This window comes from Peromyscus leucopus, chromosome X, assembly GCF_004664715.2.
Source record: "Peromyscus leucopus breed LL Stock chromosome X, UCI_PerLeu_2.1, whole genome shotgun sequence".
NCBI lineage: Eukaryota > Metazoa > Chordata > Mammalia > Rodentia > Cricetidae > Peromyscus > Peromyscus leucopus.
The window spans coordinates 116302034-116326635 of record NC_051083.1 but is presented as its reverse complement, the minus strand read 5'-3'; the positions used below and the strand labels follow the sequence as shown (position 1 = coordinate 116326635).

Sequence of the window (24602 nt, the reverse complement as noted above, 5' to 3'; positions counted from 1 at the left end):
TGGGGAATCTGTGCTAGGTGTCTTGCACTTTGCTAAGCAATTTGCATAGGCTAGCCCACTGAAGAATCACAGTTCTGTGCAGTAGATGCTTTCAAAATAGGAGAGACACACTTTAGAGGTATTATATGATATACTCTAGAACTTGCTCCAGAGCAGTTCGACTCCAGAGACACAAATACAAAGCATTTGTCAGTGGTTGGGTTTTCTGTGTGATTCTGGGCCCACAAGGTCCACAGAAGAAAAACAGGACAGAAAGAATCTGCTCTCTTTGTAAAACGTCCATGAACTTGGAGGGAACAAAAGACCCAGACACGAATTACAAGGTCAAATGAGCAGCATCTTCTAGACCAGTGGTTCTCAACCTTCGTAATACAGTTCCTCATGCTGTGGTGGCCCCCAACCATAAAAGTATTCTGTTGCTATATCGTAGCTATACTCTTCCTGCTGTTATGAATCGTAATGTAAATATGATATGGGACCCCCAAAGGGGTCACAACCACAGGTTGAGAACTACTGCTCTGAAGGATGTCCAAAGAGGCATTTCTGGAGGTTCATACGAATACATGGTGGCTTCAGCTGTGAACATCAGGAGGAAAGGAACCTTATGACAACAGTACAGTTGGTTCTCTGTGTTCGTGGGGTCCACGTCTGTGGTTTCACCAAATCTAAAGGAAAACTATTTGGAAAAGCATTGTGACTGTCCTGAACACCTGCAGATATTTTTGCATGTAATTAATCCCTAAACAGTCGAGAGTAAGAATTATTAGCACAGCATTTGCATAGTGTTTGCATGCATTTGGACATTATAAGTAATCTAGAGATGATTTGTCTGTATGGACAGATGTGCATGGTGTGGATGTACCTCACACATCAGTTTATATAAGGGAATTGACCATGTGTGGATTTGGGCATCCCTAGATAGTTCTCAAGCTCATCCCCTGTGGATTTCCTATAAGCTATTTGGAAAGAGAGAAAAAACAGACCATGTTGTGCCTGGGGAAACAGCATGGAGCAAAGCCATTGGTGGCCATCTGCTGTGAGGCAGCAGGAGGTCAGTTTGCTTAGTTAGTGTGTGTGGTCCATAGGCTGGGGAGTAGTGCTGAAATAGAAGACAAGACCGAACCAGTAACTTAGTGATAAAAGTCATCGATATTATTATGCCAAAATCCAGTCTGCTAATTTCCTCTGTAAAGCCTTGGCCTTTACCCTTTGTAGCTCTAATTTCATATGAATGTGATTTATTATTACTTTTTAGTACACAAAATGTATCACTGTACGTTGCTCTTATTTATCCCTGTTTCTTCTTTCCCACTCTTTCTGGTCCCCTTATCTCCCTTCTGCATATCACATGTGTTTTAAAACAGAGATTTCTGACAGGTTCTCAGCCCCAGTATAATTCCTGTGGGGTCCTTTGTGTTCCTTCATTGCTGCCTTTTCTTTCCTCTAAACCTGATGCTCAGTAATATGCATGCCTTGTACACTTCCTTCTCTACTCCAAACCATCTCCTATCAATGTGGGATCTGATTGTAAGTTCACAGGAGGCTAGCTTGGAAGTCCTGTAGTCTCCTCTATGTAAATGATAAATCTTAATAGCTTATGACTGCCAGGTGGTAGCGGTGCATGTCTTTAATCCCAGCACTAGGGAGAGAGAAGCAGGGAGGATCTCTGTGAATTCCAGGACAGCCTGGTCTACAGAGCTAGTTCCAGGATAGCCAGGGCTACACAGAGAGCCCTGTCTGGAAAAAGAACTAACTAAATAAATAAACAAACAAGCAAGCAAATAGCTTATGACTTTCCACTTCTTATTCCCTATCATTCTCACACACACACACACACACACACACACACACACACACACACACACACACTCACATGGCAGATACTTAAACAAAAGGCATACATCTTCTGTTACGGACTTCTGGCTACTATGAGATGGAGGGACTCTGTTCCCCAGCACTCTTCAAATCATACCACCCCACAAGGCTGGCTTTGGTTTCTTGTGCTGTTAAGAGTTACGGAAAGCTCCATACTCCATCACACAAAATTCCTTTCATTCTAAAAATAAGCAAAGTGGCACCGGATAACAAAATGAGTCTGGACGTCTAGACATGGGTTTAAGACACATGCAACTTGATCGCTTACTAGGTATGTGACCTTTCACCTTTCTGAGCACTAATTTCTGTGTTTTGTGGAATGGGCTAGACCTGTCTATTTTACAGGCATGCCATGAGAATCTAATGAGAGTGAAAGCAAATGTACTGTGTTAAAAGATCTCTTTTAGGACAAAAGAAGAAAAAGCCTGTGATGCCTTTAGAAAGGTATGGGGCAATAGCGCTTTAATCCTTGAAAATGCACCAAGAAATACCAAGGTTTCTAGTGAAGTATCTCAGCGCTAAGGCCCTCATCACCAGAACAGAACTTGGTATGCTGAACTGCAGCAACGCCAGCCTTTGCATATCGTACCTGCCCATATATCAACTGTCAGTACATTCTTTCCAGGTGAAGGTCGGTGTGTTCTCCCCACACCTTGACTCATGAATGTTAAATGGAAGGAGGTGGAAAAGGGGAATAACGAAACTTCAAAAATAGCCCTAGGGAAATCAAATCTTGCTTTAACTTACTGTGTTCATGACTGATTCATGATTCTGAAAAGGTGGGGGAAAAGTTTGATCAAACTGTCACCAAATGGCCTCATTTCAAATTCCTTTGCTTTCCTTGAGCAGAAAGAAAAAAGCCTCTTGATGATAACTATGGAAAGAATCTTTCTCCTGTACACAGCAGCCAGCGACCTGCAGGCTGTCGCTCCGCCAAGGCTTCTGTCATGCTACTCTCACTAATGCTGCCTGAACTTCCCTCATTGAGTGAAGAGAGCATGGCATTGCCCTTTAGGGATGTGTCCTTCTTACAAAACTTCTGGTGCTGTTAAATAGGTGATATCTTGGTCAAATGTATTGTTAATGCCTTTCCTCCCAGACCTGAGGTTTTGAGAAATGTAAGAAAAAAGAAAAGAAAAGAAAGAAAAGACAGACAGAAAGACTTACTAATATGAAGATCTGGAGATCTGGGATAAGGGATGGAAAATGTCAGCTGTCTGAGCAGCTAGACATTCTGACAGCACAGGACAAGAAGAAACAGCAGCTAAGGTTAGAGTGTTTCAGGTCTCAGTGGAGAGACCCGGGAAAGTAACAGACTTTGCCACCCATTCAGGTAGGATTATGATTGTCAATTTTTTGCTGCTGAGGAAAGGCCAGCATTGGAATGAGAAGAGCACATTTGTTCTGATGGGTAGAATAAGGAACTGATGTAGAGCAGGTAGGAGAAAGCTAAAAGGAATATCCTGGACAATCTCAAAGTTTCATGGTAGATAGTTCATCAACTGTCCCTCAAGTATGACATCTTGTAAGATGTCTGACCCTCTTCTGAGAGATGGGAAATGTGCCAAATTGTTTGGCTTTTGAGGCTCTTAAGGAACAAGTCTGTGGTTGGTGAGACAAACTGGGAGAAAGGAATTCTTTTGATGTTAGTGTTTACTATGCTAAAGAACAATGAAAAACGGAGGATCTCATCCAGAATCTGTGGCCTTCAATTCACCTTTAGTCACCCTCTCTGAGAATGAACCTCACGTCTAGTAAGAAAGACCAAGTGAGGAAGGGAAGCCCTGCCTTGTAAGTGGAACATATATGAATGAATGCAGCTTCCCATTGGCACATGTTCAGTGTCAGTGTTGAATGAAAAAGCCCCAGGATGCTTTCTCTTCTATTATTTGCCTTAAGTTTGGAACTCAGGATCATACATCTCTCTCCAAGTGATCATTGACTGTGAGACCTCTTTTACAGCTTTGAGATCATGCAGTGAAAAGAAGTGAACTTCCACTCATTAGAGGAGCTGTCTTTACATAAATTCCATTTCTGTTTGCCAGTCACCTGGCAATAACAATAACAACAACAACAACAACAATAATAATAATAATAAATAATTTTATAATAATAAATAATTTTAATTTAAAAAATTTTAAATACCGAGCAAGGAGTTGAAGACTTGGCTTTGGAATGTAGCTATACTATAAGAAGAATGTGTAACCTTGGGCAAGTCCTTATCCATCATCTCTAAGTCTTAGTGTCTCATTGCTCAAGTGTTTGAACCAGGTGACCTTTAAGAGGCCCGTCAAGGCTCTGAGCAAAATACAGATTGGTCATCTCCATCTGTGATGGCCTCTGTCTTTAATCAGGTGGCCAGGTCTACATCTAAGACATAACTTTCACTATCTACAAAGCAACCATAGCTAAGTGCGCGTAGACTGGCAATGGGGAACATTCCAGGCAGTCCTCTCTGAGAACTGCTCCCCAGCATGACAAATAGCATGGCCCCTCTCCTTTTCCACAAACTGAGGCTCTGTTTTTCACAAGATGCCATTTTTTAAACTCTGTCAAAATTTGTGGCATGTTTACATATTCACAAAACCAAACGAAACCATGACTTACATTTTACAGTATACATTGGCGTTGGATTTCATGCACTATAAATTTACTCCATCTAAAATGTTTTGGACCTGAAGAAAAATGTCTTTCTCTCAGATTCCAGACATTCCAGTGTGATTTTGAATTGCTACCTATAGGAGCATATCGTGTGTGGGCGGGGGAGGGGGGGACGTGATGGTGAGGGCATTCATCCTTTGGCTTCCCAATACTGCACCACTGGTTATGGAGGAGGTTCCCTTTTTACCTTAAAAGGGAAACAGAGCTGTCCAAGCTCCTTTGTCTACACATGAAAGATTGATCTCTGATATACAAAACACATAGCCCTCTTCCAGGCTTCCTGTACTAACTTTAAAGATTACAACTTCTGCCAAAGCAGGAGCTTCCATGCATGTCAAGTCCCTCCACACTCCTGGACTCACTCTAGCTTGTGTTGGATTCTTTGGTAAAAGGTTAGGTGGCAGATTAACGAGTTTTACTTTTTTCTATTATCAGTATGAAGACACAAGGAAGTGCTTGTTACTATACTAATGCTGGTTTCCACACACATGTGGTGCTGCCATGTTGTTCAGAATGTATGTCTTTGGCAGCTGGAATAACTAAAGAAAACTCTCTCCAGGGGGATAAGCCTATGAAATTCATGACCCTTCCAGCCCTTGAGACTCTGAATGGTTCCAATTCTTTCCAGGTGAAATGGTTAAGAAGGTCTGCGTCTCCCCACCAAAGCCAAACTTTGCACTTCATTTTTCGAAGTACCTTAAAACAATATTGGAGCTCATTAAAATCAACCCAGGGCACAAGAAGGGCAGCCTTCATTTAAGAGAAACGTTCCCCCTGTGCTGTTCTGGAAAATAGCATAATGCTGAGAGCAGGCACTTTTCCTGACTAGGTTTCCTCTAATGATTTCTGCAAAAAGAACCCTTGAGGGGGTGCCTGCCTGCCTGACGGTGTGTGTACAGCAGACCCTGGGTGGATGAATGGGGCCAGCCCTTAAAATTGCCCTAAATAATATTTATTGACCACTTACCATGTTAAAGGGCTGTGACTTGTTTCTTTGTCATTGTGGCAGTCCCTAAAAGAATCCATATGCCTCTGCATTTCTCAGGATCTGGAGACAGCAAGAGAACAGGCGATCAGTTTGTGTATCTGTGGAATGGAAAGCTTGAGCTAGAAAAGTTATCAGCTATACCCCAACCCCAAGACCCTGCAGCTCTGAAGTGCTCGGATCCCATTCCCAAGGCTTCAGAGTGGGACCACAAAATTGCAGGGTTAGCCCCAGTCATTTAGTACCCTTTGTCAAAGCCAACTGCCCTCTATTTCAGATGTTACCTCCCCCATGAGACTGCTTTTGTTCCTGGCCTATGACATCTGAAGCAATGCTCAAGAGTTTGAGCTCAGGGCTTATACAGAACTACCAGACGATCAGTATCTGGCTATGCGGTTTTGAAGGGTGGTTGACTTGAATCTTTTTGTTGGATATCCTTATCCATATAACAACATCACCAGCAGTAATAGTAACAAACACTGTTTGAGTATTATCTTTTCACCCCCCACCCCCTGCCATATTTAAAAGTCAAAGGACAACTCTAGTCCTTCCTTAGATGTGTAGGTTACCAAATTAGATGTCACTTAGGTATTGGTTTTATTACTTCCTAGTTGAAACCTGAAGCATATCGTGGTTTATAGTGGTTGTACTGGCCAATCAAAAGGCAGAACCATTGGATTTCCAGCTCAAGAAGTTATAGGAAACATCTTCTGATGAGTGAGACACAAACAAGAGTAATCACAGGGAGGTTGTTTAGAAGCTTCCTTGCCTGCTTCTGATGCCAAAGGGTGTGAGAGTTCCTTTCCTTAGCCCCACCTACTCATGTTGGGGTTGGAGGAAGGAAGAGAGCCAACCCCTATCGCTTCAGATGCCTACCCTCAGGGCATGGCAGGTTGGCATAGAATGTCACATAGAAAGAATAGAAAGACTCAGAACTCCGAGAAATGCCATGTGAGCAGGAAAGAGGTCCTGGGAAGGGAATTAAGTAGTCTGAATTTGTTAATCAATGGCAAACTAGTCAGCATGTGACTGAGAAATTATATCCCTTCATACCTCCTGCAACCCCCTGCCCCCAAGACTACCTCATGTGTATACTAAAGAGGGTTTTCTCTCAAAGTTCCCTCCCTCCTCCAAAACACTTGGAGTATTAATGAACCAAAACTCACAACATAATTTTAGAATGTAAAAATAGAGGTGGCGGGGAAGTGGTGTAAGCTGCAAAGCTCTTCATGATGCCAAGCTACTGAGTGGATTCTGGGTAAAGATTGGTGACCACGGGTCATAAAGCTTGGAATTTTACAACTTGTTAAACAAAACTCAGTTTTCCCACTGTTTGCAAAACCCTTTATATTTATGTACTTTGAAACCTATGGGGCTTTGGGAAAGAGGGGAATGACTACTTTTAAATTGATACCCCCATAACTGATTATATAAAGTACTCCATCTTGAATTTGAATTCAGATATATTAGAAGTCTTTCTTTTCCATAGAGGAAAAAATTGAATAATTTGTCTGTCCCATAAAAGATATCACCAAAACCAGGCTTCTGTTTAGTGAAGGCCATTTGTGCTCTTAGGAGGTTCCCCATATCTCTCTCTCTCTTTCTCTCTCTTTCTCTCTCTCTCTCTCTCTCTCTCTCTCTCTCTCTCTCTCTCTCTCTCTCTCTCTCTCACACACACACACACACACACACACACACACACACACAGAGGCCCACAGCTAGTTAACCAGAGGGGGAGATACATTTGTTAAAATGTTACTTTATACCCAGAGAACTAGTCTCTTTGTGGAGGTGTGAAGAAGAGTGAAAACCTCTCCATGAAGAGCTGAATACAGCTGTTTGTTACTTAAAGAATGTCTTTTTTTTTTTTTTTTTTTTTTTTTTTTGGTTTTTCGAGACAGGGTTTCTCTGTGTAGCTTTGCGCCTTTCCTGAAACTCACTTGGTAGCCCAGGCTGGCCTTGAACTCACAGAGATCCGCCTGCCTCTGCCTCCCGAGTGCTGGGTTTAAAGGCGTGCGCCACCACCGCCCGGCCCTAAAGAATGTCTTGAGACACCTGTCACAGGAATATTTGTTGTGAGCCACCACATGGTTGCTGGGAACTGAACTCACCATCTGTCATGGGATCTGATTTCCTCTTCTGGTATGGATGAAAACAAGGCACACATACATAAAATAAACAAATATTTAAAGAAAGAGAATATTTATTGTTGTCTAAGTGTCATAGAGTATCCTATACCAACTTAGATATCAGGGCACACCTAGGCTGCATTTTAATCATCTTGGACCATCAAAATATATGAGTTCCATCTTTGATAAAAAAAAAAAAAAAAAAAAAAAAAAAAAAAAAACATTGTAATTTGTTTGGTGGGAAGAAGACTTTCAGCCTGTTCCTGGTTGGTTTTCTGTTCAATAGATGCTCTGCTTGGAACTGATACCCCTTGCTAAGGATCCCTTGAGTGATCATAGTGAGTTTTGGTTATCCTATAGCTCTGTGGCCCCTAAGAATTGGTACTGTTCCACTTGGCTTCCTGAGTGAACCAAGCCAAATGATAGCCCAGAGAATTAGCTTGAAAGGGGAAAGTAGAGGTTCAGCGTCCACATCATTTGGGACTTCCAGTGTTGGGAAGACAATGAAATGAAGTCATGGGTATCAATGCCCTGTGTAGCTCACTATCTGCAAATGTGATGGCTCACTCTTTTCACTAGATAAAGCTTGACTACTAAGCCACAAGACTGTTGTGGCAAATGTACCAAAACCAGAACATCTGAATGAGCGTCCACCCGCTTCAAAGTAGTCCCCTTGCGAAGCCCCACTCTTCTTTAATGAGGCTGTTGCCACTGCTGATCACAGCGTTTATGGAACTCCTCTTTGGGGACTGCCAATATATGAACCACACAAGAAAATCAATTCAGACAGCAAGTGCAGGGCTGAAGGGATCTGGTCCCATCAGAGGTGTGCTTGCCTTTAATTCAATTTACTGTACTTTTATTTAGCTGAGGCTCACATATTAATGTTGTTTGAACGGAAACTCATCCTCCTTGCTTGGACTGTGTTATTCACATGCAGAGAGAAGATCATAGCATTTGCTTCAGACCTTTTTAGCTGAGAATAGAGACCAGTTTTTGAGCATTAATGATCAATCATATGTATACCCCCTACTGTCTGCTGAGTTTACTGAGGACCACCAACCACAATTCTTGTTTTTCTATAATCTTCAATAGTATCACTATTACTCCAAAATTAAGGTAAGGTGTTTAAAGACTGAACTTTCAGGGAAAAAAAATTCAGAAGTAAACTATAGGTATAATAAAAATTTGCTCCTATTGATTTGGGTTAAGAAACTGTTTCCTTTCTTTGATTAACTTTTATTGATCACTCCTATGACCTTAACTGCTATGAGTTTGCTGGCCTTCTTCCACTGAAAAAATGGCTTTGATATTTATTTCCTCTATGAATTGTATAGAAAAATCTTATGATGGCCTTTTGTGAACCAGTGGTCTCAAAGGAAAGTCAACATTTACAGCTTGTTCCTCAGAACTTTGTTCAGGGAGTGGGTCCCTTCGTGGTCCCTGACAGAAATGAGCATCCCCAGCGATTCTCCGATCAGTACCAGCAGGCATTTGGGCTTTCTTTCCATTAGGGCTTCACTTGGTTGGACAGACTTCTGATCACTGACACCACACCTCTAGGCCCGAGATTCTCCAGCTGCAATGTGTAAGGATGCAGCAGAATTCCTAAGAGAACTCACTAAATCACAGGTTCCAGAGCTCTGAGGCCCAAGTTTTGGAGTAGTGGATGATGCAAGAAGCTCCTGGAGAATGATGGTGCTGGTACTAGGTCCTCACATCTGGAACCACTCCTTTAATTTCTTCTCAAAGCTGGAAGACCTTGGGTTTGGTCCCAGAGCTGGAATGAGGAAATAAACCAAACAAAACAAAAAAACATGTCCAGAATAAGAAGATACAAGTGTGAATGCCCTTGTTTTATCTTGAGAAATGACCTTGGGTCGCCCTGTTCCTCTCAGTGTCTCCACTTCTTAATGCAGAAACAACAGGCACAAAGCACTGCTAGCTATGGGCTTCAGATGAGGAAGTGCCCATTCTCAACAGTCAGACCTGTCTACTTAATTGGAGTTAGTGAGCTCTTTAAAGGTTGCCTGAACGAGCTAGCCTGTGTTCCTGGTTAGGTTGATTCCCAGGGGCTCTCGCTCAGCAACTGTGTGGCTTCTGGGTAAGGTCTTATATCCCTAAGGGCCTTGGCTTCCCCTGCTTCTAAAGTGGAGGGCTTGAACCAGATGGTTTGCTGCTGCAGCTGTTTCTTCTTGTTCTGACAAATCTGAGCCTCTGTGACTTCCAACTCAGGTTCTTATTGCCGAATAAGTCAATAGTAAAACAAGGAGAAAAGCATGCTTCTTGCTCTTTACTCACTTACTTCGTAATGTCCTTGATCATCCCAGCATCCTTTTAAAGTGGCCTACTGAGGGAGAAGTCAGGTACAGCAGCTGAATATAGCTAGATCTCCTTAAAATGCCCCATAACTAGTACAAAGTGGTGTATCTGTTACTAAATAGTGACATCTAGTGGCTTTTCATTATTATTAAGAATAAGATGCACATTTTCTTGTGGGCTGCTTTGGCTTCTTCATTCAATACTCTTTCATTAATCACTTACTTTATGTCAAACATTATGCTGGGCTCAGAGGAGCTTGTATTGATAAACAATACATGTTCTTTACTCTGTTAGTGCTCAGAGTCCAAAGGGGAAGGCAGAAAAATCACTAGACAATCACACTGTACTGTAGTGATTGTCCCAATCACTACATCCCCGGGCAACCAGGGTAGTGGCGGGGAGCTTATTTTGTACAGAAAGACTCCATGGAGAAAAAAACCTTTGAATAGAGTGCTGTTTTCTAGGTGATTTATGAAGGACAAATAGATGCTGTTTGAAAGAGTGGGTACACTATATACAAAGGCAAGGGCCTTGTAGAGTCATTGACTGGGATAAACTTGAACAATGAAAAGTATTTTATACCCTCGGAGCATGACAAACAGAACAGAATTTCTCAACCGTTACTGTTTGGAGAATGAATGATTTTTTTGTTGTAGGGTGCTTGGCCTTATAGAATGCTTAGTGATATTCTAGATTCAAGCCATTGAAAACCAATACTAACTGCTCCTTCCAGTTGTAGCAACCAAAACATCAATTTTGTCAATTGTCAATATCCCCAAGTTAGGGCAGTGAAGGGTATGCTCATTAGAGATCAGACTGGACAAAAACCAAGCTGGACGCCACATGGGTATGTCTAACACAGGGACCTGGGTTTTTATAATGTTTCTGAGAGAGCGTTATTGAGAGAACTTGCTGTGGAATGACAGGTCAGATGTATTTCTTCTGGGACTGTGGAAGTAGCAGAGGACTGCGTGCAGAGAAGTAGCTTGAGACACTGCTGTAGTCATGATCTAGTAGAGAAGTGATAAGGGCCTGACACGTGGGTAGCAACACAAAGGTTAGATTTGAGAGTCCTACTAAGATTCAGGATCCGCAGACCATGGGGGAATTGTTTAGGTATAAATAATTCCTGAGACAGAAGAGTCAGAGATTACCCCCTGAGTTTCTTGCTTACACAGCTTTTTCCTTGTATCTTATTTTCTCCATGATTTTTTTATGAGTGATAGAACACTGTATATGGGAAGCAGGCTCACAGTATGTTGAGCCCAGCAAGACAGAACATATTCATATAAAAGTTAAGTGAAGTGAATTTGTTCATTATAGACTGACAGCAAAGATCAAAAGCAGCCAGGATCCATTGTGAGCTAGTTTTCCAAGGCCTAAGCTTGGAAGAAAGCTACTCAGGGTGCATGGAGTTCAAATGTTCATACCAAAGCCAGGTGTGGTGGTAGTGCATGCTTGTAATTTGACTACTGAGGAGGCTGAGGCAGGAGGATAGTGAGCTCCAGACTAGCTTGAATATCTAGTGAGACCCAGCCTCCAAAAAATTAAGTATTCATACTGCACTTAGACCACAGCAAAAGAATCCCAATTTTTATCTTAAAAACAATGTGTGTCACTTACAAAATGTTTGAAATACATTGTGCTTCTAGGACAAAGGAACAAAATCTGGGCAGTTCCTTCCTAATTGCAGATGCTGTGTTCCATAGGAAGGATAGGAGCAAGGCTGGAGCTGTTTCAGGCCGTCCCTTCTTATCTCAGAATATCAAATTCCAAGCACATTCTTCAGTAATCTCAAAAACTACAAGCAAGAAACAAGAGAAGGTTGGGTTAATCCGAAGCCACCTGGAGAGCAGCTGTTCCACAATAGAAGGTGGGCCAGCCTTGGGCTGCCCTGTGCCACTAGAGGCAGCATGGGCATACAGGTGCACTGAAGGATCAGGCATTCCATTAACCCCGGAAACTGATGGAGAGTCATGACTCCAATTTCACAATGTGAAACCTGTTCATTTTAATTAAGTGACACGTTTGGTTGCAAGTCAATACTGTCCAATTATTGCTGAGTGAAACCAACTGTGTATGATTTTCCTGGGGATGAGCTTGCCTTGCTCTTTGAAAATTAAACCAGTCTGTTTCACAGTACCAGTTGGGTTTATATCATTCTGAAGGGAGGTTTCTAGCAAATGCCACAGACCTGCAATATCTTATTCTATTTTAATCAGTGCCTGGATGCAGACATGGCCAAGAAGAAGAAAGTGTGCTGAAGGTACTTGGGGGAAATAACCAGAATCCAGATGTATTTTTGACAGGCTTAGGGTTCCTTTAAAAGGATGAAATTGAGCAAAGTCACAAGCAACCTACATCTATCAGGATGAGCAGACTGGAATTCAAAATTCCTTATCAGTTTCCTGGAGGAGTAGACTGGAATTCAAAATTCCTTATCAGTTTCCTGGGTTAACGGAATGCCTGATCTTTCAGTGCACCTGTATGCCCATGGTGCTTCCAATGGCAGAGGACAGCCCAAGGTTGGCCCACCTTCTATTGTAGGGCCAGCAAGATAGCTCAGTAAAGGCACTTACTGCCAAGTCTAATAATCTGAGTTTGATTCCTAAAGCCCACATGGAAGAAGGATAGAACCTCCTCCTGAAAATTGTCTCTGATTTCCACACAGGCACCACTGTGTATGCGTGTGCACGTGCGCATGTGTACGCATGCGCGCGCGCGCGCGCGCACACACGTAAATGAAAAAGTAGAACAATTTTGTTTGCTGTGTCAGTGGTTTGACATGGCCTCCCAAAGGGTCATTGTGATAGTGACTATCCACCTTACTTTTGAGACAGGGTCTCTCACCAAACCCAGAGCTCACTGATTGAGCTACTCTGGCTGGCCACTGACTTCCATGTTTCCACCTGTTTCTGCCTCCACAATCCTGGAATTACAGAACAGAACGCACACTGTGCACCTGGCTTTTTCTGTGGATTCTGGGGAGCTGAACTCAGGTCCTCATGCTTGCAAGGCAAACACTTTCCCAACTGACCTTCTTCCCAGACCCCAGTGTATTATGTTTGCTTTCCCACCTCCAGCACACAAGGTAACACCAGCACTGAAGACCAGTCCATCAGCACATCCTCTTTTCACCATTGAGTATTATTTTCAGCAGCATCAGGTGCTCCCAATTGAGCCCATCTAGGTACCTGAGACTATTTTCCCTGGAAGAATGAAGCTATTGACATAATCTCCGGTGTTTTGCTACCTGAATCTGTGTTGCTATATATCAAGGGAGTTGTGGGGTGTGTGTGTGTGTGTGTGTGTGTGATAATACTACAGTATGGAAATTGAGACTGCTCCCATTGTTCACGTCATCATTTCACACAGGTGACATTTGTTTCAGAGGTACATTGGATTATCTCGTGCATAATTTGAGGGATGTTTAGAGTACTCCTTGTCTCAGTCACACTTTGTTTCCTCTTTGGTCTTTTCATGTGTGAGTGGTGCTTATAAAACAAGGATTCAGACCCTAAACTTGGTAGTTGACTCTATCTGGTCTGAAAGGATAAGTTTGAGGGAAACAAAGCCACAAACTTGCACTGTGATGCACTCTAAGATTTGCCACTAGCTGTCACTGTCGACTTAAACCAGCAAAACACATTAGGGCAGGACGACTGTCAGCTATGCATGAAGGTGACTTCATTATGAGGGCTAACTACCCCCACCTCACTCCCTGCCCAAGAGTCCCCATTACAATGCATGCCTGCAAAAACTGCTTAAAAGGTTAATCCAAAAGAGGGAAGAGGGGGGAATCTGTGGATGGTATGTAAAGTGAATAGAAAATTTTCTTAATAAAAAAAAAGGGGGGGAAAGGTTAATCCAAATGTGTCAGTGGATTAAATAAATTTCTTTTTCTTTCTAACAATCAGGCTAATTGCCACTAAAATCTTGCCTTGTGGTTTGCATAAATGCTCCATGAATATGTTGTAAATGAACAAAGGGATGACTGAAAAGCAAAACTAGCAGTTGGAGGAGACAGTCCATGGATACAGAGGTTATCTGGACTCCTAAAGGATGCTGAGAAACAGAAACTGATACTCTTCAGTAATGGGTCTTTTCAGAGACACATTTTAGTGTTATCAGCACAGTTGGGTCCTAGAAAAGGTTCAGAGAGATGAATGAAGATACTCAGCCCACTCTTCATTCCTACTCCCAGATTCTGTGCCCAATGATTGTTTATCCCATGAAAATGTATAAGGTAATTTTTTTTTAAAAAAAAAAAGAACACCTTCCTGTGATATTTATAAGGCATTTGTGATATGATCAAGAGGTTTTCTGTGATGAGGCATGTCCCCAGCCCTGTCCTTCCTCTTACTTGGAATGGCTCCTTACACAAGCAGTTGAAGGACTGCTAGGATTCTGTTTGGAATCCGGCACAAGCACTGTAGCACAAAACTGGTGGCACAACAGTTACAGAAACACAAGACAGACAGAGTCTGTGTTCTAGAAAACAGTCGCAGCGGAGATACAAATGAGTAATTATAATTCGGTATGAAAAGGATTTTAGACTAAGTATGGAAGTGCTATGGTAACAGGGCAAGAAGGAATGCCAGCATAGGCAGCAGGGTACTTGGTTTGCTATGGACAGATGGGACTTGAATTGGACTTGAAGGGTGAATATCATCTTCTAGTCAAAGGAGAAGGATTGTGCCAGGCAGATGAAGCCCCACACATGCCACATGACAGAAACACAAAGGCTAGAACCTGAGAACCCCTGAGATGCCAGAAGGCCCTGAGACTGAGTTGAGAGAAACCTTTCCTTGTTGAACGCTGAATGGGCCAGGTAGTTGAGAAGATCCTCTGATTCCCTCTCAGAGAACATTCACCATTCCTTCAGATGGGAATGACGAAGTCAGAAAAGTTGTAAGCTATTCCCTGAGTTTCCTTTAAGAAATATGAATACTCAGTATTTATTGCTGTTTTCCTACCACAAATATATCTTTCCAATAACCTTATTCCTCACCTACTGTATGTGAATTACAATTCATGTGTCACAAAAAAGCACAATTGTGGGGAAATTTCTCTCTGATTATGCTTAACCACATAGACTTCGGTGTATCTGGGTTTGTGGGCCACGAGTTTATATGTACTATGTATGTATTGGAGTGTGTCGGCCAGTGTGTTTAAATGTCTACTAGTCTGCTGTCCATGAGTGTATATGTACTATGTATGTATTGGAGTGTGTCAGCCAATGTGTTTAAATGTCTACTAGTCTGCTGTCCACGAGTGTATATGTACTATGTATGTATTGGAGTGTGTCAGCCAGTGTGTTTAAATGTCTACTAGTCTACTGTCCACGAGTGTATATGTACTATGTATGTATTGGAGTGTGTCAGCCAGTGTGTTTAAATGTCTACTAGTCTGCTGTCCACGAGTTTATATGTACTATGTATGTATTGGAGTGTGTCAGCCAATGTGTTTAAATGTCTACTAGTCTGCTGTCCACGAGTGTATATGTACTATGTATGTATTGGAGTGTGTCAGCCAGTGAGTTTAAATGTCTACTAGTCTACTGTCCACGAGTGTATATGTACTATGTATGTATTGGAGTGTGTCAGCCAATGTGTTTAAATGTCTACTAGTCTGCTGTCCATGAGTGTATATGTACTATGTATGTATTGGAGTGTGTCAGCCAGTGAGTTTAAATGTCTACTAGTCTACTGTCCACGAGTGTATATGTACTATGTATGTATTGGAGTGTGTCAGCCAGTGTGTTTAAATGTCTACTAGTCTACTGTCCATGAGTGTATATGTACTATGTATGTATTGGAGTGTGTCAGCCAGTGTGTTTAAATGTCTACTAGTCTACTGTCCATGAGTGTATATGTACTATGTATGTATTGGAGTGTGTCAGCCAGTGTGTTTAAATGTCTACTAATCTGCTGGTGATGCAGAGAACTTCATCTATTTGCAACTCAAAATGAAAGATAGGCATCCAGCAATGCTTCCCAGCTGTTATATTTGTTTGTCTATCCAGTGAATAAAGAAAAAGGATATTTTGGAACTGATAGAGATAACTTTCCTGTCCTGGGAATGGTACTGTGTGAGCAAAGGTAGATGCTTGCATATATGCCATTGGCAGCTACATGCCTACTTTAGTCTGTGACTAACTACTGTGTTTATTTCTGGAGGCCCTGGGATGCTCTGCCTGTCTCTACACTCCATTTCTGTAACGTACGAGCCATGATATTCTGGCAATAGCCAGAATGGAGAGTATCATGTCAAATAGTTTTGATGTGGTTTTCTTTTTCTATAACACTCCCATATTAGACCAGGTTATTAGAAAAACGCTTGTGTTTCATTCACAAGAAACATTAGAATTTAGCTCCTTTGTCAACTCCATTTCACTTCCATAAGTTATTTGCTTCAATTGAGTCTCCATTTTGTGATTGGTTTAATTGGTTTTAGAGTATAAAATAAAATGGTTGCATACTGGACCGATAGCATCATTGGGAAGAGAACAAAGAAGGGCAAAACACGACGAGGTTGTTATCCAGAGTCTAACTTTTTTTTATGCCTGCTGTAGATACAGTGTCAGGAAATTGGATAAATGAATGACTCTTGGTCTTCATGCTTTGTCCATAGGAACTTCCACTATATCACCATCCTCCGAGACCCAGTTTCCCGGTACTTGAGCGAATGGAGACATGTCCAGAGAGGGGCGACATGGAAAGCATCCCTGCACGTCTGTGATGGGAGGCCCCCAACCTCTGAAGAACTGCCCAGCTGCTACACCGGTGACGACTGGTCTGGCTGCCCTCTCAAAGAGTTCATGGACTGCCCCTACAATCTGGCCAATAACCGCCAAGTGCGCATGCTCTCTGACCTGACTCTAGTGGGCTGCTACAACCTCTCTGTCATGCCAGAAAAGCAAAGAAACAAGGTCCTTCTGGAAAGTGCCAAGTCCAATCTGAAGCACATGGCATTCTTTGGCCTCACCGAGTTTCAGCGCAAGACCCAGTACCTGTTTGAGAAGACCTTCAACATGAACTTTATTTCGCCGTTTACCCAATACAATACCACTAGGGCCTCTAGCGTAGAGATCAATGAGGAAATCCAAAAGCGTATTGAGGGATTGAATTTTCTGGATATGGAGTTGTACAGCTATGCGAAAGACCTCTTTCTGCAAAGGTATCAGTTCATGAGGCAGAAGGAGCATCAGGATGCCAGGCGGAAGCGTCAGGAGCAACGCAAATTTCTGAAGGGAAGGTTCCTTCAGACCCATTTCCAGAGTCAGAGTCAGAGTCAGGGCCAGAACCAGAGTCCAGGTCAGAATCTGAGTCAGAATCCAAATCCCAATCCAAATCAGAACCTGACTCAGAATCTGAGTCAGAATCTGACTCAGAGTTCCAATCCCAATTTGGTCCAGAAGGAGAACCGGGGAGGTCAGAAGCAGGGCTCAGGGCAGGAGCAAAGTGATGGCAGCACCAGCAATGGTACCAATGACTACATAGGCAGCGTAGAGACATGGCGCTAACTGGCTCTGAAAGGTTTGTGCACACTGCTTCCCAAAGCACCACCAAAAAGATGGCATGTATCTTACAAGATGGAAATGTCCAAACACATCCTGCTTCCTTCATTTTGGAAGTTCAAAAAAAGTGTAGATGTTGCCTTTACAGTTGCCTTTTGATTCAGTGTTACACTGTGTGTGGCTAAAACAGATCTCAGTGTGTAATTAAATTGTCTTTTTTGGGATGAACTATTTCTGCAATCCAAGAGCCAAACCAGACACACCAGAAATTGCAGTTTAGATATTTTAAGAAGTTCTTAAATTAGGTATGGGGACACAAAGAAAACACGAAATGTGGCCATTTAAACTTATGGCTAAGAAACAGATTTTAAATGATTCCGGATACTCTGTTAAAACCCAATCTTGAAAGCAATCCCCCACCTCCACCCCTCCCAACCCCCCGCCCGCCTGCCAGAGGGAAGCCTAAGTAAAACCATGAACAGACTAAAAGACACTCAAAACCTTTCATTTCCTTCTTGTTTTAACAAGGAGTCTATTTAAACAGAAAAACAACTGATGATAAATTTTGCCAAACTGTGGAAAGTAAACAATTTCTCACTTAAATGTAGGTGGGTTTATGTAGAAATATGGCTTTTCAAATAGATCAGGATTCATGTCTTGTAATTTAACAGATGTTTAAAATTTAAAATTTTTCTACCTTCTGCTGATTAAAAGGTTTTAAACAGGGTATATCTCATATTAACAAAGCATTTTTTTTCCAAATGGAATACCAGTGGAAAGATCCAGTTTCCAGATGGTTTCAGGGCACTGTAATTTCAACAATTTCAATCTTTTTGGCGCTGCTTCTCATTCACTTTAAGGCTTTTCCGAGTTGTGCTCATTCCAAATGAATCCATGTATAGAATTTTTCTTCATAATCTAAATGGTGTGTTGATGAATCTCTTGTGGTATTTAATCCTGGATAAAAGTCAGGACTTTCTATAGAATTGTCTTGTCAGTGTCCATGTAGTAAGGTCCTTAAGAAACTCTCAAACAAGATAATGTGTCTCTAAATATTGCTGAACTTACTATTCTTGATCTGATTGAATTGAACCTGAATGTGAACTGTTCATTGTTTTGTTTATTGTAATGTTTCCAGTTTGGCTGGCTATTTCTGGCCCATGGTTCTTCTTGTGTTGAAAGATTTGTACACGATAACAAGAGCAAAACATTTTCTCAAAGACAATGGTACTAAGCATTAAGATAGGCAGAGGTACTTAGTAACACCAAAAGCTGCCCCTTGATACTTAGGGTTAACACTTTTACCAGTTTTTTGTTTATGAAAGATCAAAAGTGAAGAACGTTCTGCAGTGAAGCTAAGTTTCCTGGACATACAAGTTGAGAATAGTTTGGTAGTGTAAGTCTGTATAATTGTACATTGATGGTATCAATTGCAAATTGAACAAAGGAAGAATTATGTACCCACTGTGTTGTTAAGCATCATACTGCTTGGCAGTTTCCACTTCATGGTTGTTGCTACACTCCTATAAGAACTTACATTAATCCCTTGGCTTTCCATCAAACACAGTGACTAGAAGTGTCATTTGTTTTCAAGAGGGAGATGCTCAAAGGTATGATCATAAAGTCATATCTAGCACAGTCTGCCCAAGTGCATAACCTGATTTCATCTGTAATAATATGGCCACAAGTTGGAAAGAAGTTGAGTATCTGGGTCTAAGGGTATTTTCTTGATTCTGAGCTCTGTAACAATATTTACAGCTTTTGTTTTGTGGTATTGCAGTGTGGAGAATTATGATACCTTAAAAAAACTGGAAGGAATTTTTAAAAGCACATCTTAAAGTCAAAGTGTTTTAGAATAAACCTATTTGGTGGACATTGTGTTCTTAACATATTCTGTAGATCACTATGGTATTTCAGTTTCTTTAGTTTTAATTGAAAATGTTTGCTCTTAAAAGTGACAGTGTTGGAAAGCAGGACAAAGTCTGAGCCAGTGGAAAAGCTCATTACAGAAAAAAATATGTGTTATTGCTGTGGTGTGCATGGTTTGCAGAGATTAAGTGCATTTTCTCTGTCTCTACTGATTACTGTATATAGAGAATGTTATAAATATACATTTTTGTCATCATCATGTAAATCCCACGATTTCAAACTGTAAACATCTGTTCAGTGGTGTAGCTTTACAAACCGTTCACTGATTTTGTGTAATTTAACAATAGATGTGAAATAAAGTTTCAATTGCAAGCTTTGAGTAATTTCATGATTTCAAGGTTTACAGCCACTAGACACTGTGACATCATAAACAAACCAGAACTGGAATCTTTTCTAAGACAGTGCTTTTCTTTACACTTGACAGCAAAGTATGAAAACGAGATGGTCCATTCTAATCCTTCATGCCAAAATGGCCTTAATTTAGGATGCTTCCTCCTTGGAGGCCATGATTTGAGTAAAACAAGATTGTCCGTGAAATACAAGGTTTGCCATGCAAATGAAATACACCCGTGTTTTAATTTAAAGGTTATTATAGTAGGAGCTTTCATATGTAGTAGGATGCAAAAAGGAGAAATACTCTAAACTACTTACCTCTTTCTTTTATCCACAAGAAAAAGGTTCAAGGTAAGTATTAACATTTTAGCTTTGACCACAATTTGCTCTAATTATATTCGGCATACACATTTCCCCCCATATCTTTGGGGTTAGGACTATGGGTATGGATAATTTGTGCTAGCTCTTTCTCAAAGAGAATTTAAATATCCATTCCAAGGGACTAGAGGGACTGTAGAAAAAATCTACAGGTTCAGGTGGCTGTTAGTATCCTCTGCTTATAAACTGTTCTTGTGAGGTTTTTCATACTCCCTGTTGAGCAGTAATCAGGAGACCAGACCTGGAACATAGCTCAGTTGTAGAACGCTTAACATGCATAATTCCCTGTTTTCCAACCCTAGCACCACAGAAAAAATGGTTAATTAAAGGTGTCCATTATATGAAAGCCCCATGCTTCCTGGTAATGGGGGAGTCTGGAGGCCTAAAATATAAACTACTTAGTGTATTAGTTACTTTTTTATTGCTATGATTAAAGAAAAAACCCAAAGCTTTTAGAAGGAAGAGTTTGGTCTGACTTACACTTCCAGAGGGCTGAGTCCATCATGGTCGGGAGGTATGATAGCCAGAGCTATCAGCCTGAAGCTGAGAACACATCTTCAGCGGCACGCCAGAAGCAGAGGGAGCCAACTAGAGATGGTGAGAGGCTTTTCATCTCAAAGCTTTCCTCCAATGACATACTTCCTCCAGCAAGGCCACACCACCTATACCTGCCCCAAATAATGCCGCCAACTCAGGACCAAGGGTTCAAATACGTGAATCTATGGGAGACATTTGTCTTGAAACCACAACACTTAGTAAATAAAGGTTAGCTCCATTTTTTCGCTTGAGAGGTATGGGTACCATTGAAGAGCAGGGTATATATACTCACTGAAGTAGGAAACAGACAGGTTTCCTGTACTGTATATAGCTCCAACTTACCAAGGAGATGGTGTCCTGAGTAAATGGGCTATTTGAGCCTGGAGGAGAGCTGAAATGCAGAAATGACTGATTGACCTAGTTCCCCAAGGCTTGAGTTCCTCCCGTGTATTACTTTCCCCATGACTGTGACCTTAAAGGTACAATGTAAAGGAGAGAGGACATTCTTTTCATTCGTGGTTTGAGGGTACAGTCCATCATGGCGGCAGGGCTGTGAGGTTACTTGCTTACATCTCCACAACCAGGAAATGGAGATGGGACACAAACTAGGGGCCAGGCTATATATAAACCTCAAGGTCCACCAGGACAGCTACTCACTTCCTCAGCAGGACCACTCCCCTAAAATATCCCACAGTATCCAAAAACAACACCAGGAGCCAGAGACCAAGCAGCCTAGCATCTGAGTCTGGGGAAGGCTTCACATTCAAACTGTGACACCTTCAGAGTTATAACAAAATAGAACCGGGGTGGAGTTGAGGAGAATGACTTCCTTTCATGGGGGTGAAAATAAGGCATAAGCACAGCACCACACTGTAGCTGAAGTTTTCTCTGGTCCTGCCCAGCCCCACAGACCCTGCAACCACTTATAAAGTAATCACTCAGAAGCTTATATTAATTAAAACTGCTGGGCCATTAGCTCATGCCTACCACTGACTAGCTCTTACACTTAAACTCAGCCCATTTCTGTTAATCTATATGTTGCCATGTGTTCTGTGGCTTTACCTGTGTGCCATTACATGCTGCTCCATGGAAAGCGGGTTGGTATCTGCCCACTCAGCCTTCCTTTTTCCAGAATTCCCCTTGTCTGCTTACTGCACCTATACTTCCTGCCTGTCTACTGGACAATCAGCATTTTACTAAACCAGTGTACAAAAGCATTTCACACAGCACATTTTTGGAACAAGAGAACTATGGGATACTCATGGCTGCCAATGTGCATAGAACCCACTGCTTTCTGGCATTGTAATGGCATGGCTCCTGACACTAGTATGTCGAGAAGGGACAGCATAGTGAGTGCAGCAGTGAAGCAGGACTTTCCTCCCTCTTTTCCTTACTGGGGGTTGAGTAAACAAAGACTGGGTGCTTACAGAGTATACTAAAAATAACCAAGGATATGCTGACTTTCAACTTTACCACCAGGGACTTGGATTTCTGATTGTTTACAGGGGATGGAGGGAGGAAGTATCGTGACATTTCTCAAGGAATTTGACTTTAGACACAAACATGGCAGCATGCAGCCCTCAGGTTTTCACAGATGCTCAATGTACCGGGAACTTGAGAAATTAAAGTGTTATTGGAATGCAGCACAGCCATTTTTTGTTTTCTCTGGCTGCTTCTAATCTACAGGAGCGGGAGTCATTAAAATGGAACTCTGGAGCCTGAAATGTCTGTTTCCTTTCCCTGTGGACAAGAAGTTGCCTGACCCTAGAGCTATAGAGCAAGTCCAAATTCCCTATGTATTGGAAACTTAGAGTTTCCTGGAGTCTAAGAGAAGAGAAGTGTGACTCAGATGTCGTGCTTACTAAGTACACCACACCACAAGCTGGAGTGCCTCCTTAGGCACAAGAATTGGGAGAAGCTGAGCTTCACTCTCACAATTGAAGTTACTGGACACAAGCACTGTGTCAATAAAAACTGAAGTCTTCGGTTGTGTCAGATGCTTGCAACATGTTCACCAGTTCTGAGAGGGGGAGGGGGATTAGTTTGAACATGTGCTTGTGAGAATTAAACAGTATGTAAGTATGCGAAGTAAGCATAAACAGTGAACTCACCACTCATCCAAAGGAACTACAGTCCTCTTGGTCCTAATCACACTGAAATCTTTCTTTCCCATCTCTTCTACTCGCTTCTCCCCTCCCGTCCGTCATCTTCTCTTCTCCCCTCCCCTGCCCTCTTCCTTTTTTTCCTCTCTTCTCCTCTTCTCTTGCCTGCACACTCATAAACAATATTTACACTATGATGGAGATTAGTTTCTCCTCACTCTTATTTAATTGCCCTGTCTTGACGCTCACCTGTGTCTCATGGGTTTCCTTCCCAGCTGCGACTATAGTGGATGGTTCCCCCTCAGCCTGCACATTGACTGCTGCAGATGTCATAGGTTGAGGACAAAGGTTTCAGCCACCTACTGTCTGGGTTTGGTCCCATTCTCTCCCCCCGCCCCCAATGCCAACCCTAATATCTGAGAAAGTCATTAACATTCTCATGTTTCTGTTTCCTTCTCTACCGATGGAGAAGCAATAGGTAACACTTCAGAAACTCGTCCTGTGGGTTGGAGTAACTGTCTACAGCACATTTATGATAGTGACAGAGGTGCAGAGAGCCTTGTGTATACTTGTCAATAAAGTTAGTTTCACTGCTTGTAGCATGAAGGCTAAGTATCTGCCAAATTCCCGTCTTCTGCAATCAAGATTTGAAAACACTGGGCTGTAAGGTAGCCTGGCAGTATAGCTCTTACCTAGAATGTCCAAGGGCCTGAATTCTGTCCTCAGTTCTGGGATGAGACCATGTCCTATTGTGACTAATTTAAGAACCACTCTCTTGCTGGACGTGGCGGCTTATGCCTGTTACCTCAGCACTTGGGAGGCAGAGACATAAGGATTGTTAAAAGTTCAAAGGCAACCTGTGTAATATTGTAGATGAACAGTCTTATTAAATAAGAAACACAAAGCCAATTGCAGAGTTAAAAGCCCAAGAGGTCAGAGCAGTAGCTGAGAGCTGAGCTTACCCTTCGCTGCCGCTGCTGTCCTTCCTCTCAGCAACAGCGCTACTTCCTGTGTATCTGTCTTTTTATAGACTTTCTGTTCTGCCTTATCATTGGTTGTAAACCCAACCACATGGCCTCCTCGTCACTGCCCATCTATACAAACCTCCAGGTCTTTTATGGTTGGTATTGAGATTAAAGGTGTGTGTCTCCATGCTGGTGGTGTTCCTTGAACACACAGAGATCTGCCTAGCTCTGCCTCCCAAGTGCTGGGATTAAAGGCGTGCACCACTACTGCCCAGCTTCTGCTATGGTTTGCTATTAGCTCTGACCCCCAGGCAACTTTATTTATTAACATACAAATAAAATCACATTTTAGTACAAATAAAATATCACCATATAATATAGTGAGTTACAGGTCATCCTAGGCTAGAAAGTGAGACATGTTACCCAAAAGAATAAGAATATACTCATCTTAAGTAATAATATATTCTATATACTCATCTTATATAATCATATGCTCAAAATGTTTTTAAGAATGACGTCTAAGCTTTGAATGTAGCCAATGACACAAAACATTCTGAAAGACTTAACCCACTAAATGCCAAGTGAATCACCATCTCTCCAACAATAAAAATGAATTCTCTGATAACCCTAGTTAATTTGGGATCTACTTTGTCACACTTTGGCAAGGACAACTTATGATTTCATTCCTTCCCACCTGTGTCTCCACTCAGCATTTTCAGATGTCAGGCTTATCTGCCTGATATCTGCAAGGCTCCAAAGTTCTTGCTGTCTCTGTAACAGGTCTGGCCTGCTTCCTGGAATTCCCAGACACCAAGTCTTTATTTTGGGTGAAATGTATAAAATCAGAAATGGTGGTAGTGCATGCCT

At 41.9% G+C, this 24602-nt stretch overlaps 1 protein-coding gene across 3 annotated transcripts in view; it reads left to right on the top strand.

The window, feature by feature from the left end:
- Positions 1 to 19737, top strand: part of Hs6st2 (heparan sulfate 6-O-sulfotransferase 2) — a 276238-nt gene extending 256501 nt beyond the window's left edge. For all 3 annotated transcript variants that reach the window (XM_028887084.2, XM_028887085.2, XM_028887087.2), the window contains one exon: positions 16606 to 19737. In XM_028887084.2, coding sequence (XP_028742917.1) covers positions 16606 to 17497 — 892 coding nt within the window. In that variant the 3' untranslated portion in view covers positions 17498 to 19737. The remainder of the gene's footprint in view (positions 1 to 16605) is intronic.
- Positions 19738 to 24602: the final 4865 nt, after the last annotated feature.